Raw genomic sequence first — 19,517 nt, 5'->3', positions numbered from 1 at the left:
AGCACAGCACACAGGAGTAAATCTACCAGTGACCCAGCAATCCCACTACGGGGCACATACTCTGAGAAGACCACAATTCTAAAAGCCACATGTACCCCAGTGTTCATTGCAGCACTGTACACAAAAGCCAGAACATGGAAACAACCTAAGTGTTCATGGACAGATGAATAGATAAAGAAGTTGTGGTGCATCTATGCGGTCGAATATTTCTTGGCCATAAAAAGGAACACATTTGAGTCAGCTGTTATGAGGTAGATAAACCTAGAGCCTTTTATGCTGAATAAAGTAAAGTCAGAAAGAGAAAAACAAGTATCATATATTAACACATACACATGGCATCTAGAAAAATGGTACAGATGAACCTAGTAGAGAATGGACTTGTGGACACAGTGGGGGAAGGAGAGGGTGGGACAAACCGAGAGAGTAGCACTAACATTTACACACTACCATGTGCAAAACAGATAGCTAGAGGGAAGGTGCTGTATAACAGGGAGCTCAGCTCAGCACTCTGTGATGACCTAGAGCAGCGGACTTGGGCATGGGGGTGGTACGGAGTCTCAGGAGAGAAGGGAGATATATATATATATAATTATGACTGATTTGCATTGTTGTACAGCAGAAACCAACACAAAATTGCAAAGCAATTTTCCATCAATTAAAAAATAAAGAGAATTTTTTTTAAAAAGTAACCCCCCAAAAGAGAAAAAAACCAAGATGCCGCTTTTGGACAAGAGGCACAGAGCCGCCTGAGACTGTGCAGGCCACAAGCTACAACTTCACTCTGTCCCCCTGACGCTTCCTGTGAGCAATTCCAGAGCTACACGGCCACGAGTGCCGTGTCCCCTGACACCCTGCCGCTGTTTTGTGGGCTGACACTGCCACGTGGTCCTGGGCAGTGGCTGTTCTTCCTGGGAGAATAGAAGCTCCCCTGGATACCTTCCCTGGTGGCTGGGTCGCATGGGAATCTTTCCAGCCCGGTTCCATCTCCACCCACGTAGAGAGACAGAGGTCGCCGGGTCTGGGTCTAACAGCTGTTCTCGAAGAGACCTTCCTCTCCTGCACACAGTCCCAGGATGTGCGACTCACCGCCCCATCCTGGCAGGTCCTCCAAGCCCCCTGGAGTCAGCAGTAAACCTAACTGCTTCAGTTGCCAGTCTGTGACCCAAAAGATGAGGGCCCACTCTGTAAGGATGAGACGATGGCAGATGGCTGCTCCCAACAGGCTGACACAGGGCCCCCTGGTGCCTTCCGTGATACCCATGGGTATGTCTTCTTGGAAATGCTCAGTGACCACAGGGGTGGATATTCCAGTTTTTAAGAACAGAAGGGTGCATGTCTGCGTCTGTGTGTCTGTGTTTATGATCAGATGGCTGTGGCCCAGAGAAAGTTTATTACCCCAAGACTCTGGGCGGGGTGGTGGGGGAGAGAGGAGGAGGAAATCGAAGGAACTATTTGTTCCTTCCTTCACAAATCCCTTTGGTGGGAGGATGGAAAACATCTCTTTGGCATTAAGTGAAATCTCTGCAGTCTACACTTGCAGTGTCCTGGAAATTGCAACTGAACGCAGAGATAGGAGACAAGTCTAGGCCCGCCTTTGTCCCCAGCTAACCCTGTGACCGTAGCAGTCACCCCCTGACTCCAGGTGTGACACCAAATGACATCTGGGACTTGCACATCTTAGGAGATGTACCTGGAGGTGCCTATGAGTGTATTAGGGGTTTTCAAAGCATGTATGGGTTCAATTTCCAAACAAATACATATATTTATATACATATATATATATATGCAAAATAAAACTGTGGAGAATATTCTTAGTTCTAGTCCCATGTATGAGTAAGGGAGAGAAATCTATTGTCCCTAATACGCTTCTTAAAATATGAGGACTAGGGACTTTCGTAGTGGCTCAGTAATAAAAAATCTGCCTGCCAGAGCAGGGGACGCGGGTTCAATCCCTGGTCTGAGAAGATCCCACACGCCACAAAGCAAGTAGGTCTGTGCACCACAACTACTAACCCCCTGCTCTAGAGCCCAGCAGATGCAAGCCCACGAGCCTGAGAGCTCATGCTCCACAACAAGAGAGTAGCCCCCACTCACCACAGCTAGAGAAAAGCCCATGCAGCCACGAAGACCCAGAACAACCAAATAAATAAATAAAAATTGTGCTAAATATATAAGGATTAAATACTGAGGAAGTAAACCAAAGAATATTGGCTTTGGTCCCTGCACCCATCTAACAGTGCCCTATATGGAAGACAGCCTCATGGTGATGACTCACCCCACAGAGCCATGAAGATGGAGAAGAAGACGGTGGCGGGGTTGTCAAACAGGTGGCTGGCCCGCGCTGTCCCGCAGGCTGAGCTGAGGTTCCAGTAGTCACAGGACTTGTCACACAGGGGACACATGGTGAAGGCATTCTGCTGGTCACACATCTCTTTGCTGCAGAAGACAGAGGCTGTTGAGTCACAGGGGCTCCAAGCAGGACCCTCCCCAATTCCACCGCCCCCAAAACACCTCCCACTTGGGAATCCCTGGCTGCCTCAGTAACTGCATCAACAAGGTATAGGAGAACTGGGCTTGGATTCTTCCCCTTGGGAGTATTGTTTTTAGTATCTTGTCTTTAAAAATGGGTGGGCAGATGAATGGATAAAGAAGATGTGGTACATATGTACAATGGAATATTACTTGGCCATGAAAAGGAATAAAATTAGGTCATTTGTAGTGATGTGGATGGACCTGGAGTCAAGCACACAGAGCGAAGTAAGTCAGAAAGAAAAAAACAAATGTCCTATATTAACGCATATATATAGAGAGTCTAGAAAAATGATACGAATGAACCTATTTGCAGGGAAAGAATGAAGACACAGACTTAGAGAATGGACTTGTGGGCCCAGGAGGGAAGGAGAGGGTGGGGCAAATGGACAGAGCAGCACGGACATATAGACACCACCCTGTATGAAGGAGATAACTAGTGGGAAGCTGCTGGATAGACAGGGAGCTCGGCTCCGTGCTCTGTGATGACCTAGAGGGGTGGGATGGGGGGGAGGCTGGAAGGGAGAAGCTCAAGAGGGAGGGGACATATGTCTACATACAGCTGATTCGCGTTGCTGTACCGCAGAAACTAACACAACACGGTAATATTTTAAAAATGGATGGGCTACCTTCGGAGGTATGGAAGCCATCACTAGATGTGACTCAACGGAAAGTGAGTGACCACGTATCAGTTATGCTGTGCGTTGGATGGTGCCGTATAAAAGAGTGAAAATGCTAATTGCTCAGTCGTGTCCCGCTCTTTGCGACCCCGTGGACTGTAGCCCACCAGGCTCCTCTATCCTTGGGGTTCTCCAGACAAGAATACTAGAGTGGGTAGCTATTCCCTTCTCCAGGGAATCTTCCCAATCCAGAAACTGAACCCAGGTCTCCCACATTGCAGGTGGATTCTTTACCATCTGAGCTACCAAGGAAGCACGGTGCTGTATAAAGTCCCATCCACATGTGCTATGGGGCTGATGGGAAGCATCAGCAATTATGAATAAATCACCCACCAGAGGTCAGAGTTTATCGTCCTCATTCAAGCATGAGCTATCTCATTCGTGTATTAGGATGGTCACATGGAAGAATCAACATGAGCATACCATTAGACCAGAACAAGGTCTTCCTCCCAGAAGGAGAAGTCATGTAAAGAGGAATGGAGTCAGAAGGGAGAAAGCCCAACTTCTAAGTGAATCAGCCATTCGACTGTTTGGAGAAGATGGATTAGTAACCTCAACTTAATAAGAATTATCCTAACCACAAAATGGGATGCGAGAGGCTGGAAGAATAAGATGTGTATTAATTGCTCAGTTGTGTCCAACTCTCTTCGATCTCATGGACCGCAGCCCTCCAGGTTCCTCTGGAATGGAACCTGGGCAAGAATTCTCCATGGAATTCTCCAGGCAAGACTACTGGAGTGGACTGTGCCATTCCCTTCTCCAGGAGATCTTCCCAACCTAGGGATCGAATCCAGGTCTCCTGCATTGCAAGCAGATTCTTTACCGTCTGAGTCACCAGGGAAATCCAGGGAAGCCACCAAGGAAGAATAAGGTAAATTCTCCCAAAGTCTAGATTCCAAGAATCCAAGAGAACAAAGCATGAGTCAAATGAACATCATCTCTATTCTCACTTATTTTCAGTATATTTCTCTTTACCGGACTCGTGCATATATTTGAAATTCCATTCACTTGTTAGGTGGATCAGCTGGACTCAATAACTTCAGGCTCATCGGGTGCTTGCAAATAAGAACCGAGGATTTCTCAGCCCCAACTGGTTTCCCCAATAACCCTCCACACTGCAGTCCAGTAGGAAAATGAATGAACTCATCACTCTGGTGTGTGATATTTCCCCTCGGGGATGAGTAGATGGCTCAGCTCATCACTTGGGGGAAGAGGGTGGAGAACTAGCGATTTCACGAAAATGAAGCACTGGCTGTTCTCACAAAGCAGCTGGAGGAGACCAGACCCCATGATGGGGAGGCAGGGATCACAGGCCGAAACCACAGCTGGGTTTTCTCCAGAAAGAGGCAGCAGAGGGCGCTACCGAGCATGGTACAGCCGGCTGAGGGATCTGGTACCCGGATGCCTGAGCCAAGGGCTTAGATGAAACCCAGAAGTCGGCTGGATGCTTATGTCTAGCTCCCATCGCTAAGCAGTCAAAAGGTTTCACCAAGGGCTGTCGGCGTCTGTCAAGTCCCAGCTCTCAGGCTCGTTTTTAATGAGCCTCGGCAGGGAAGTCCTTCTGTGTGAGAGAATGGAAACTCTGGGTCTCAGGATAAATCCCAGCTCCTCCACGGACTTGCTGCTGAGCACTCCACTGGCAAGTATCAAGATTGGTGACTCACTCACGACAACAATATTAAATAGTAATTTCTTAATAGTAAGTTCAGCCATGCTGACTTCACCTGGGCATGTGTTTATTGGTAACTGGAGAGCAGGACTGAAGTCTTCTGGGCCAGACACGTGATGGCTGCCTGGTAGAGGAGCTGGTGCTTTTAGGAGGAGAGTACCGATTAGAAAACAGATTCATACAGAAAAGTTGTCAGTTTGCACAAAGCCCAGCAAACAGCTTTGCTTCTGAGCCGTATCTGTTCTGTCACTAAGTCGAGTCCGACTCTATGCGACCCCATGGACTGCAGCATGCCAGGCTTCCCTATACTTCACTACCGTCCAAAATTTGTTCAAAGTCATCACCAACCAACCATCTCACCCTCTGTTGCTCCCTTCTCCCCCTGCCTTCACTCTTTCCCAGCATCAAGGTCTTTCCCAATGAGTTGGCTCTTCGAATTTGGTGGTCAATATAGTGGAGCTTCAGCTTCAGCATCAGTCCTTCCAATGAATATTCAGGGTTGATTTCCTTTAGGATTGACTGGCTTGATCTTGCTGTCCAAGGGACTCTCAAGAGTCTTCATCACCACAGTTCAAAAACATCAACTCTTGGGTGTTCAGCCACCTTTATGGTCCAACTCACACCCATATACGACTACCGGAAAAACCATGGCAGTGGCAGTTTAGTCCCTAAATCATGTCTGACTCTTGTGACCCTATGGACTGTAGCCTGCTAGGCTCCTCTGTCCATGGGATTCTCCAGGCGGGAATACTGGAGAGAGTTGCCATTTCCTTCTCCAGGGGATCTTCCTGACCCAGGAATTGAACCCAGGTCTCTTGCATTGCAGGCAGATTCTTTACAGACTGAGCTATGAGGGAAGCCCTCAGGACAAACCATAGCTGCTACTATACAGACCTTTGTCTGCAAAGTGATATCTCTGCTTTTTAATACACTGTCTAGGTTTGTCATAATTTTTCTTCCAAGGAGCAAGTGTCTTTTATTTTCATGACTACAGTCACTATCACAGTGATTTTGGCGCTCAAGAAAATAAAATCTGCCACTGCTTCTCAAATCTTTGTCATGGAGGAGATTTTTTACTTATATACAAGGAGATGGATAATCCTAGAAAACCTAATCTCAGTCAGAACTAGTCCATGCTAAAAGGTCAGGGGAAAAAAATATTAGCACCACCTTGGTACAGAGTACTTTGAAATGTGAATGCTGTGTACATAAATGGTTTTAAAATTAGAATACAGTCAACTGACAATCATTTGTACAAAATGGCAGCCATGCTAGCATGGATAGTCCCACATCATTTAGGTTTGAAGTCAGAATGCTCTGGATGTATTGGGTTGGTGATTTTTTGTTGCATCTTTTGAGTTTTTGATGCAAGCAACTGGAAGAAGATTCTGGAGAAATTCTGCCTTAGGATGACATTAAAGGACTTTGTAGTCTCTGAGACAAGCTGAAAGAGGGGGAGGCACCCCGAGAACTGAAGTCAGGTCTGGGTCATTCACTAAAGTCAGGTCTGGGTCATTCACTAGCTGCATCATCCACAGATTCTTAGTTAGAAGCCACAGTGGCTATAAATCCAATGACGTGTTTCTTCAATCTATCATGTTCTCTCGGACACAGAAGAAGGTTGATGAATGGCTTGACCATCAGGTGAACCAAGACCCCGGAGTGGGTGGTGTTCTCAATGAGTGACCCACCGCTCACAAGTCCAGTGACATACAGGGCTCTACTAGCCACAAAGGGAGGCAATTATTCAAGAAATTCAGACAGAACATCTGCTATTAAGATCTCAGCTCTAAAGTAACCAGTTTTTTTTAAATGTGGTTTAGATTAATCACCTTAAAAAAAAAAAAAGCTCCAGCCTTTCCCATGCATGTTAGCAAATGGAGAACAAACGGTACCAACCCCTTGCTAAGCAGATGAAGGTTCTCTAGACATATCACGCACATATGGAAATACTATTAAGTGAAGCATGTGACTCACATATCAAAGTTATTGGCGATAAAAGGTACCATTTAAAGTTTCACGCAATGTAACTTTTCTGGTTTTGATGCTGGATGTGGCTTTATAAGACATAATCATTGGGGGAAACTGGATGAAGGGTACATTGGGCCCCTCTGCACTATCTTTACTGCTTCCAGTGAATCTGTATGGTTTTTAAAACAAAACACTTTTTTAAAAAGTGATACACCGATACTAAATTCCAGGCCTGATGCCCAAAGTGGAGACCTTTAAAATAATCCCAGGAAGGGTGAAAGTTTATCTTTCAGGAGTGGCTGGGAGGACAGTGGCCTGGAGTCCTGCAGTTCATGGGTCCACAAAGAATCGGACATGACTTGGCAACTGAACAACAAAACAACAAAGAGTGACTGATAGACACAAATCCTCGAAGGGTACGAATTTGTCTGGATTCTGTATTGGGATTTAGAGGCTGTTCTTTTATTGACAAGGAGTGGTATCGATTGTTTGTGAGTGTTCATCGGGCATAGAGCTTGGACTTTTGATAGATATACAATTATGACTGAGGAGCAGTTCTCAAAAACTACATAATATGCTTGACTTTTTCTATTTACGCCTTCCTGGTTGGCCATACCTTATTCTGAGTATGAAAAACTGAGAATCAAAATTTCAAATTTTACAGCAGCCAATTTTACACATTTTCATTTTGGAAAGTTAAAAAAGTTCAAGAAATTTTACAACAGACCACACTATGCAAATATAGACATATACTCTATCCATAAACACACTTATATCACTAAATTAAATGTCACGAAACAATTCTGATACTTCCTTCTCATGATGAATGCTAAAATTATATTTCATTCTACTCTATCTTATCTTATTCTTCGTTGTTTGGCCACTCAGTCATATCTGGCAACTCTGTGACTCCGCAGACTGTATCACTCCAGGCTTCCCTGTCCCTCACTAACTCCCGGAGTTTGCCAAACTCATGTCCATTGAGTCGACGACGCCACCCAACCATCTGATCCTTTGTCACCCCCTTCTCCTCCTGCTCTCAATCTTTCCCAGCACCAGAGTCTTTCCCAGCGAATCAGCTCTTCACATCAGGTGGCCAAAGTACTGGAACTTCAGCTTCAGCATCAGTCCTTCCAATGAATATTCAGGGTTGATTTCCTTTAGTCTTATTCTACTGCATTTTTAAAACTACTTATTTATTTACTTGGCTGCACCAGGTCACAGTTGTGGCACACAGGATTTTTTAGTTGCCATATTTGAACTCTTACTTGGAACATGTAGGACCTAGTTCCCAAGTCAGGGATCAAATCCAGTCCCCCTGTATTGGGAGACTGGAGTCTGAGCCACTGGATCACCAGGGAAGACCCTTATTCTAGTTCATTTAAAAGATAACCATTAAATTGATTCTACAATCCACTAGTGGACTGCTATCCATAGTTTATAAAACATCACACACTTGACAGGCATTGTGATGTATCTGCAATGACGATGATCTCATTGTACAAGCATGTACACCTACACACATACGAGAGCCCACACGTGTGCGCAGGTGCATGCCTTTGCAGCATGTGTAGACCATGGTCCCTTCCAGCTGCCATGGCCACTATCACATGCGTTCCCATGTGGGGAACCAGGGCACAAGTCCCAAGTCCTGGTCAACCAGCACATGGACTCCCTACCCGCCACACTGTTGGTCCTCAGTGCAGGGGACGAGTCCTCCAGTCTGGATCAACCTGAGAGCCCAAGCTCCAACAATCATAATGGGGCAACAGAGCTGTGTTCTCTAAGAAGGCACCAGGAAGGGCCGTGGAGCTCCTGGGCTACCAAGGAGGGTCAGAACCCTGGGGAAGATGCCACAGATTACTGGGGAAAGCAAACTTTGGAGCAGGAGGCATGTGCCTGCATGCTCAGTTGCTTAATCACGTCCGACTCTTTTCAACCCCATGGACTGTAGCCCGCCAGGCTCCTCTGTCCATGGGATTTCTCAGGCAAGAACACTGGAGTATGTAACCATTTCCTACTCCAGGGGATCTTCCTGATCCAGAGATGAAATTGCATTTCTTGAGTCTCCTGCATTGGCAGGCGGGTTCTGTACCACTGAGTCACCTGAAAAGCCAGGAGGCAACAGAGGTCAAATCTCAACCATGGTGGACTTCCCTGGCAGTTCAGTGGTTGAGACTCCACACTTCCACTACAGGGGCTGAGGGTTCGATCCCTGATCGAGGAACTAAGATTCCACATGCCGAGGGGCATGGGTGAAAAATAAATAAATAAAACATCAGTGTGATTTCACTGATCTGGGTTAGAACCAGGGGCAAATTAAAAAAAATCCCAACCCTGACAACTATTACTTGCTGAAGCTGGAGAAGTTAGGTGACCCTGCCTCTCCATGGAGACCATGTCTCCATCTCTCTGAGGTGAGAATAAGAACACCTATCGCTGACAACATTGATCGCTTCAAGACTGAAGACACAGCACATAAAAATCATCCAGCACTGGAACAACTCACACTAGGAATGCAGTGTGTATTCCTTCTTCCTTTGGACTCCCCAAGTCACCACTTGTGGTACCACACCACTTGTGGTACCACAGTGGTAAAGAATCTGCCTGCCAATGCAGGAGATATGGGTTTCATCCCTGGGTCAGAAAGATTCCCTGGAGTAGGAAATGGCAACCCACTCCAGTATTCTTGCCTGGAGAATTCCATGGACAGAGGAGTCTGCTGGGTTACAGTCCATGGGGTGGCAAAGAGTCAGATATGACTGAGCACGTGTGTGCGCACACACACACACACACACACACACACACACTTCTTCCTTTATGCTGTGGATGACAGAGCCCTGAAAACATAGCTCAAAGGTCCCAGAACTCCAGTCAAGAATCCTGGATGGACGATGACAGGGTTCTATACACAAAAAAATATTCAAATCCTGTGCTTATACCAAGGTATTTAGCTTTATTCTAACTACATACATGTCATCGCCAGTTTCACTAATTCACAAGAGCTTTTCTATAGAGTGACACAGAGGCCAGAGCCACCTGGTTCTTACCACTTATCATGCTATCCTCAAACAGCCCAGCTCTCCCCGTTTCTTCAGGATGGTCCTGACTTCCCCATCACCACCCCCCACTGCAGTGGACACCTGCAGGCTGCCCAGTGCCCCCACCCGCAGGCTATTGAAGGAGAATCCTTGCGGCACAGTGTCACCCTGCCCCCCTCCAACACCCCCAGGCATGATTGGCTGGTCAACAGCCTCCACTTAGGCCAAAAGGAGTCGACAGGACTTTTTCACTTGGAATCAATCACATATAAAGCTCTTAAAATGTGACACCCCGTGAGCTACTAGCAGCAACATTCATATCCTATGGAGAAACTCTGTAGTGAAACAAGAAATACTTGAAAGAATCAGAGACAGCCAGTAAATAGAAGGAATCCCTATTTCCACGGTCCTTTGGGCAAACCACGTGCCAGCCACTGGATCCACTGAGGCCTCCCCACCGAACCCCGAGGATAAATTCCTGTTTTTGCTTAAGCTAGTTTCCATGCATTTCTATCACTTACAACTGCAAGAGTATTAAAATACACAAATGACGCTTCAGTTTGCCAGGACAGTTCTGGAGGTGCCAAGAGCTTTAAATTCTAAACATTGGCTAAGTGTCTCTTCTGTCCCCTGTACTCTATTTCTGCCTATGTTGGTTCATTCAAGAATTGTTTATGAATACTTTGCTGGGTGCCAGACACTGTCTCCTTTAATCCTCAGGATACCACCATGAGGCAGGTGTTAGTATTGCCATTTGACAGCCGAGGAAATGGAAAGTCAGGGAGCAAGGTACCCCGCTTCACAGCTAATATGTAAAACAGTCCACCCTAAAGGATGTTCTTTTGTTGAGTGTCTGTTTTTTTGTAGGATCTCTATTCCTCATCAGGACCAGCCTTTGTTCCATCTCTTGGATCTTCAAGAGCCCCCTGTCACCTCCTGCAGCCTCTGACTCCCAGAGCCAGGGCTGAGTTGTCCTCAGCTCATAGCATTTTATTACAGCAGTAGCTGACCACACAGATGCCATCCCTACCCAATACCACTCGACACTTGGTATATATGGGAAATGAGAGAAAAATGCCACAAAATTGAGGGGAAAAAAACTTTTACCAGGCATAGTTTCTTTTCTCACCAGTTATCTTCTACCTGCCCAATCAGGCCCTGGTCCTGGAGAAGAGTTTGACCAGGAAAGGAAGTGGCCACACTCAGCGTGACTCTGAGCCGTTCTCAGAATCCGATGCTCCCCGCTCTCTCAGGGGAGAAGGAAGGGAAGTGGGAAGGAGGACACAGGGTGGGGTTCTGGAAGGATTCGTGTGAAATGTACGATGTCCTTGCAACTGGGATGACACTCTGAACGACTGACATGTGGGAACTGAGCCTTTGCCTTTAAAATCAGCTCACCTGGGAATATCTTCTTCTATGGTTGCACATCCATAAAGAAACACGATGATCCCAATGACAGACGACGGGATGAGGAAGGATGTATATAATCCCAGCCAGGCAAAATATAGTCCAATCTTTTCTCCAAAATACTTTCTGGAAAAAGAAGAAAATGAAACATACGTTAAGAAGATCATAGACTTTCCTTCTCTCTGTTTGCTATAAACCTGACGATGGGGCGGCACAAATGGAAAGGGACGGAAGTTATCTGGGGAAGGTGGGGGGACCTCAGCACAGGGAATCAACAATTGGTGTTTTCTGAAATGAATCGCATTCCATTAGAATCACATATGCACACCTGTTTGTGGAAAGAAGTTGCAAGAAGGAATCCAGCCCTAACGGCAAACTGAGAATATGCCATAAATCGTGGCATCTTTACCAGACACACGTGAATAACATATTAGCATTTCATGAGTGCCATAGCACTCAACCCACAGAAAAACACACCGTTTTGACGATTTAAATAAAACACACAAATTTGGGGGCATACACACTGATGTATGGGCTTCCCTGGTGGTTCAGACGGTAAAGAATCTGCTCGCAATGAAGGAGACCTGGGTTCGATCCCTAGGTTGGGAAGATCCTCTGGAGAAGGGCATGGCAACCCACTCCAGTATTCTTGCCTGGAGAATTCCAAGGACAGGGGAGCCTAGTGGCCTTCAGTCCATGGGGGTCACAAAGAGTCAAATATGACTGAGCAACTAACACACACACACACACACACACACACACACGCTGATGTATACAAACCAATATAAATACAGTCATAGAAAAAGAACTAGAAGAAATTAGATAAAATACAGGTCATGGTTTCTTTAGCAGATGGGTGGTTTCTATTGCTTTATTTTTTTATGTTTCTGCATTTTAAACTCTATTTTTTCATGAATTCCTTTTTATAATAAAAAGTGGTTTCTTTTCAAAAGAAAAGGTACCATCCATATCCTTTTGTTCCCCAGATCATACGGTTAATAAATGACCACATTCAGTCTCTAAAAAGGGGTTTTCCCTTAGATGAGTATTGATTATGGATGCTCGATGAGAAAAACACAATCCACAGAGAAGAAGTATATTTTATTTCTCAGGAGCCTCTGACATAAAACACAGAGGGAAAGAGGAGCTCAGCTCACCTTTTGGTATAAAGACTAGAGAGTAAGGAGAACAAATAAAACTTATTAATCGACCACCAGAGCACTGCTTCCACTTAGGATGTAGACAACTGCCAGGAAATGTAGGTTTCATCCTAACAATAAAAGAAAGCTAGAAAACCTGTGAATCAAACTTTTCATGAGCCCATCAGACAGTAGAAGTTGCAAGGTAATCAGATGAGCCACACTTTTTTTAAAATGACCAGCTCCTCCGAGGAAAAATGGACTCACAACAGTTTTGTTGGCATGAGACAAAAAGGCAGTCACCATAAAAGTGAGTAAGAAGAAACAGCTAAAAGTTTTTAAGACACTGGAAGATGAGCAAAGGTCAGCATACAGACTGAATAACTGGGCACTCCAGACTCAAGAGGAGCTTGTACTCATTCACAAGATCCATGGGAAGACCAGCAGGCTTCTCATGAGAAGGACTGTAGACAACACAGGAGCCAGAGAGAGCCCCCTAGATGCACACAGGCAAGAAAGCTCACCCATCTCCCTGAACCATCTTTCTTTTAAACCAAAAGCCTCAAGCAGAGGGTAACAAAAATCCGCAGTCTGATGCTGGGGGAGGGCAGGAGAGAGACCCCCCCATGGGGCAAAGGGCTGAAAGGGAAGCATGAGGACCAATTTCCAGTGCCCTACAATAGATGTGAGAGTTGGACCATAAAGAAGGCTGAGCGCCAAAGAACTGATGCTTTCAAACTGGGATGCCGGAGAAGACTCTTGAGAGTCCCTTGGACAGCAAGGAGATCCAACCAGTAAATCCTAAGGGAAATCAACCCTAACTATTTCATTAGAAGGGCTGATGCTGAAGTTGAAGCTCCAATACTCTGGCCACCTGATATGAAGAGCCAACCCACTGGAAAAGACCTGACTCGTGCTGAGAAAGATTGAGGGCAAGAGGAGAAGGGGGCGACAGAGGATGAGGTGGTTAGATAGCATCACTGACTCAATGGACATGACTTGGAGCAAACTCAGGGAGATAGTGAAGGACAGGGAGGCTGGCATGCTGCAGTTCACGGGGTCGCAGAGAGTCGGACACGACTTGGTGACTGAACACCAACAACAACCGCCAGGAAGCACAGTCACAGCATCCCACCACCAAGGAATTTGAAGTCCGTGGTGCACGAGTGACTCAAGCAACAACGGCACCCAAAGCCACCTCCACCTCTGACAGACCGACCCCGCTCCCCCACTAAAGGCCTCACAGAGAGGCAGAAGCCTGTTTCCGGGCAAAAATACCATTTACTTAGTCTCCACTGTCCTTTCAAACACAGTGTTCGGAATTGAGGAAAAAAAAATCTTGAGCAGGACTTCCCTGGTGGTTCTGCCATTAAGTCTTCACACTCCCAATGCAGAGGGCTTGGGTTCGATCCCTGGTCAGGGAACTAGAGCACACATGCTGCAACTAAGAGCTGGAGCAGCCAAATAAATAAAAATAGATGAATGTTTAAAAAAAAAAAAAAAGCTTGAGAAACATAAAAAGTTAACGGTTAAGAAATGAGGAAATCAATAAAACCAAAGTTGATCTAGATGCCACAATTATCATACAGGGGTTGTTCTCTCTCTCTCTCTTTTTTTTTTTTTTTTGATGTGAACCATTTTTAAGTTAAGTTTAAAGCTTTATTGTATTTGTGACAATATTGCTTCTGTTGTATGTTTTGATTTTTTAGCCATGAAAGCTGTGGGATCTTAAGTCCCCAACCAGAGATTGAACCCACACCCCCTGCAAGGGAAGGTGAACTCTTAACCACTGGATCACCAGGGATGTCCCATACAGGAACTTTAAAGTAATTACAATAATACATTAAGGAAGAATCTAATACAAAACAGAAAATTGGGAATTTCCACAGAGAGACAGAAACGCAAGAGTGTAACATGGAAATACTAGAGCAAAAATATTTTATCGAATATGAAAAATGTCTTCATTAGAATGTCTTAGCAGGTGACTGAATGCAGCTGAGGAAAGGCTCAATAAACTTGCATACAAGTCAATGAACACTATCTAAACTAAGATACAAAGAATAAAGAAGAAAATAGAATCTGTCGATCAAGGGCTACAGGCAGTATCAAAGAAGGTATCATACATGTAACTGAAGTCCCAGAGGAGTAAGAGAAACAGGACAGAAGGAATATCTCCATGGATTATGATTAAGAATTTTCCAAAATTAATCAAAAATAACAAAACAGATCTAAGAATTCTAAGGAACCCCAAGCAGAACAGGTCAAAAAGTAAAAATAAAATCTCACACACTTAGACACATCATAATCAAACTTCTGAAAAGCAAAGATAGGAAGAAAGAAACCTTTAAGTTGGAGAGGTAGTGCATGCGTGCTAAGTAGCTTCTGTCATGTCCAACTCTTTGCAACCCTACAGATTGTAGCCCACCAGGCTCCTCTGTCCATGGAGATTCTCCAGGCAAGAATACTGGAGTGGGTTGCCATGCCCTCCTCCAGGGGATCTTCCTGACCCAGGGACTGAACCCATGTATCCTGTGGCTCCTGCATTGCAGGCAGATTCTTTCCTGCTGAGCCAGGAGGGAAGAATGCTGCAGTGGTAGGGGTGGGAGGAACGAGGAAAGGAGGGTATTAGGTACAAAGGAACGAAGGTGCGATTTATACACAATTTCTTGGCAGAAATTATGCAAGCCATAAGATAAGAAAGTGGCAACTTTAAAGTATGAAATGAAAAAAAAACAGTCAATCCAGAATACTATACAGAAAGAAAGTGGCTTTCAAAAATGAGACAAAATAAAAACTATTTCAGCAAGCAAAAGCTGAGGGAATTCACTGCCAACAGACCTGAACAACCAGAAATGTGAAAGGAAGTTCTTTAGTTAAAAATCTAGATATACAGATCTTTCATGTGAGAGTACCAGAAATAGTAAAAAATAATGGTAAATATAAAGACATTTTTCTTATTTTTTATCTTTTTAAAAGGTAATTCACTGTCTAAAATATCATTCTCAATGGGGGCAAAACTGTCCCCAAGGGAACAAAATTAGTTCTTTGGAAGCCGAAAACTATCTTAGTTATTACAGTTATTTTTAAGGCTTCCAGAAGGCCAAAGAACATAAACTGATGTATAGTACATCTGTAGTGTTTTAACTGTGAAGAGGAAATTCAGGAAAAAAAAAATAATGGCTACAAAGTGCCTTAGGAAAGAAACAATGGGGAAAAAAGTTTGAGAAACACTGGCAGAGAACAAAACCAGTTACAACATATTGTGGTGTTCACAATAGACATTAAAGTGAAATGTATGCAGTAGTAGCACAAAATCTAGGAAGGAGGAAATGGAGGGAGGAGACTGAGGTATGCTGTTGTAAGGTTCTTATGCTCTATGTGAAGTAGTATAATATTATTTGAAAGCAAAATATGATACATTAATGTATTTTGTAAACCCTGGAGCAAGCACTAAGTTTTTTAAATGGCTGATACTGGAGATAAAGTGGAATGAAAAGATTTCAAAAGAGGGCATGAGAAGAGGAAAAACAGGAACAAAGAACAGACAGAACAAGTAGAAACAAATAGTGATATGGTAGATTTAAAATACAAATACATAAATGATTACATTAAATATAAATGTATAAGAAACCCACATGAAATATAAAGGCATTTACAGGATGAAAGCGAAGGAATGGAAAAAGACATACCATGCCAATACTAATGAAAAGAAGGCTGAGGTATAAAAGGGATGACCAAATAATCATAAAGTGATCAATTCATTAAGAAGACCAAATAATCCTAAATATTGATGCATACAGTAAAATACCTATGTCAAATGCATACATCAAAATACACGCAATTAAAACTGATAAAACAAAGGATTTCCCTGGCAGTCCAGTGGTTAAGACTTCACCTTTCAATGCAGGGGCTGCAGATTCAATCTTTGCTCAGGGAGCTAAGATTCCCTATGCCTCTCAGCCAAAAACCCAAAACAAAAAAACAGAAGCAATATTGTAACAAATTCCAGAACAACTTGAAAAATGGTCTATAATAACAAAAACTGAAGAACAAAAAAACTGATAGAATTGAACTTAGAAGGATAAATACATATATCCTCCTGTATAAATAAGGGGCTTCAACACTTCTTTTTAGTAGTTGACAGAACAAGTACAAAAAAAAGCAATAAGGATACAACAGTCACTTCAAACCAACTTGACTGAATTGATGTCTATGTAACACACCATCAAACAACAGAAAACACATTCTTTGTACTACATAGTCACCAAGATAGACCATGTTTTGAATCCTGAAGCAAATCTAACCAATTTTTTAAAAATGAAACAGTAAAAATGTTTTACCATGACCACAACTAAATTAAACAGCAGAAAGATGTCTGGAAAAATCCCCAAATATTTGGAAATTAAACAATATCTTTCTACGTAACCCAGGGGTCAAAGAAGCAATCACAAAGGAAATGAGAAAATATTTTTGACTGAGTGAAAATAAAAACACACATATCAAAATTTGTGGGATGCCATTACACTTAGAATGCCAGTAATACTTAGAAATTTATAGCATTGAATATTTGGTGCTATAATAAAATAAGAAAGTTCTTTTTAAGTTCATCCAGAATTGTTTTTATTGAAGTATAGCTGATTTACAATGTTGTTTTAGTTTCAGGTGTATAGCAAAGTGATTCGAATATGTGTGCGTGTGTACGTGTGTGCTAAGTTGCTTCAGTTGTGTCTGACTCTTTGTGACCCCATGGACTGTAGCCTGCCAGGCTCCTCTGTCCATGAGATTCTCCAGGCAAGAATACTGGAGTGGGTTGCCACTTCCTTCTCCAGGGGATCTTCCTGACCCAGGGATCGAACCAGCATCTCTTATGTCTGCATTGGCAGGTGGGTTCTTTACCACTAGCGCCACCTGGGAAGCCCAGTACTGTTTATAATACCCCCCAAACTGGGAACTACCCAGATGGCCCTAAGCAAGAGAATGGATAAATATGTTCTGACACATTTGCCCAAAAGAATATTATACAACAAGGAGAATGGACAAAATATAAGAGCATACAACAATGGGGACAACACCACACACCCTCTGAACAGAAGAGGACAGGTACACAAAAATTATTACACTGTATAACCCTATGTCTTTAAAGTTCAAAAGCAAAATAACTGTGTTAAATACAGATGGTTATTAGCCCGAGGAAGGCAGCGACTACAGGGGAAACGGGTGAGGGTGGGGGGACTTCGGGTGTTAATACAGTAAGTTCCCTACATACCAATGAGTTCTGTTCCGAGAGCCCTTTTCCTAAGTCCAAATATTTAGCCTAGGTACCCAACTAACACAATCAACTATAGAGTGCTGCACTGTAATAGATTTATAGTACTTTTCACACAAATAGCACATAAAAAACAGACACAAAAAGTAAAGAAGACATTTTTAATCTCACGGTACAGTACCTTGAAAATAGGACAGCACCATAGCAGGCACACAGGAGCTGGCATCGAGTGGCCAGGCAAGGAGAGTTACTGATCCGGGGAGGGAGAGGAGGTGGGAAGTACTGGAGCTGAAGGCTCGTCAACAACAGGAGATGGAGGGCAAGCTGCCAGCTCACTCACGCCTGATGTCGATGGACATGTGAAAGCACTTTCGCATGTTTGAGAGTTTGCATCTTGAAGGTTCATATGTAGGGGACTTACTATAATGTTCTTCCTTGATCTGGGTAATGGGTGTAAAGGTGTATTCAGTTTTCAAAAATTCAAAGAGTTGTATATTTTTTTGTGCATATATCCTTCTGTCTGTATGTTATACTTTGGCTTTGAAATGGCTCAAGATACCACATGCCCTATAACCCGCAGGCCAACAGACTCCCCGGAGGGCATCTTACCCGTTCTCTTGCCTTCAAGCCAGACAGCAAGTAACCCACATCAGGCAAGCATCATCATTCAGGCTCAGACTGTCCAGCAGCCCTGAAAGGGGAGCTGTCATCTGAGGGCAGCTCAGAAGGCCAACCAAAGACACGGCTTCCAGACCAAGGTAACCAGCCCGAGACCAAGGTCAGCACTCGGCAGGGTCCACAAGGTGGTGACCTAGGCCACATGATGACGGGCACCATCCTCAGGAGATCAGGCTGGGGCAGGAGATGGGTATCGGGGGGACGGGGGAAGGGGGTAGCCATGCTAGCTGGAGATGTAGCTTACTGCTCTCAGCTCCTGCCAAGCCCACATCATCTCACACAGCAGCGGTGGGGCACCCTCCTTCCTGGTCTGACAGAAAGGGGTCAGGCTTTCCCTGCCCCTTCAGGTGGATTAAAGGCACACAGGTTCAGGTACCCTGAGCAGGATTATGGGCAGGTGCAGGGACTCCGGAAAGAATTTCTGAGCCTTTAATTAAAGTTCACCATGGCTGACTCTCTGGAAGTCAGCCTAGAATTTCTGACTACAGAAGCAGCCAGGCAGCCAGTGAAAGCCTCTCCCAGCTGAAACCCAGAGACGAGGCTGGCATAATGTTGCCTCCTGAATTGCCAGCGTCCTCTCCTATACCTCGGCCTGGAGATAACATGGTTGATAAGGGGTCAGGAGAGCAAGGGAAGCGACATTCACGTGTCGGGGACCACGGGTCAAGCCCTAAATTAAGTGCTTGACAGCATCTCATTTCATGCTCACAAAACCTTACAAGGTGAGTTAAAAATCAGTGTTAAGATTGGATTCAGAGGTGCAAAACAGTTGAAGGTGTCGGGGTCCTTCCGGTCACCTTCTCTTTGGTTTAAATGGGGCTTCCCTGGTGGCTCAATGCAGGACACCCAAGTACAATCCCTGGGTTGGGAAGATGCCCCGGAGAAGGGAATAGCAACCCACTCCAGTATTCTTCTCTGGAGAATCCCATGGACAGAGGAGCCTGGCGGGCTACCGTCCAGGGGGTCGCAAAGAGTCAGACACGACCAAGTGACTAACACTTGCGCTTTCGCAGACATAGTTGATATTTATTTGAAACTGGTGTTGATGGGTTTCTTTCCTCAGGACTTCAAGCACGTGGCCCTTCTCTCCTGTGAGTACAGACATGTCCATGAGAAAGGACCCTCCCTACCAGTCAC

The 19,517-nt window shown here is 44.5% G+C and overlaps 1 protein-coding gene across 1 annotated transcript in view; it reads right to left on the bottom strand.

Annotated features, from left to right (window-relative positions):
* ANO2 (anoctamin 2) overlaps positions 1–19,517 on the bottom strand; it is a 331,055-nt gene that overhangs the window by 162,969 nt on the left and 148,569 nt on the right. The window contains exons 11-12 of the mRNA XM_070454162.1: positions 11,289–11,423; positions 2,276–2,436 (exon numbers count right to left, since the gene is read on the bottom strand). Coding sequence (XP_070310263.1) covers positions 2,276–2,436; positions 11,289–11,423 — 296 coding nt within the window. The remainder of the gene's footprint in view (positions 1–2,275; positions 2,437–11,288; positions 11,424–19,517) is intronic.

This window comes from Odocoileus virginianus, chromosome 23 (assembly GCF_023699985.2).
Source record: "Odocoileus virginianus isolate 20LAN1187 ecotype Illinois chromosome 23, Ovbor_1.2, whole genome shotgun sequence".
Classification (NCBI taxonomy): Eukaryota; Metazoa; Chordata; class Mammalia; order Artiodactyla; family Cervidae; genus Odocoileus; species Odocoileus virginianus.
The sequence above is the reverse complement of the archived record's forward strand: the minus strand, read 5'-3'. Positions and strand labels throughout refer to the sequence as shown.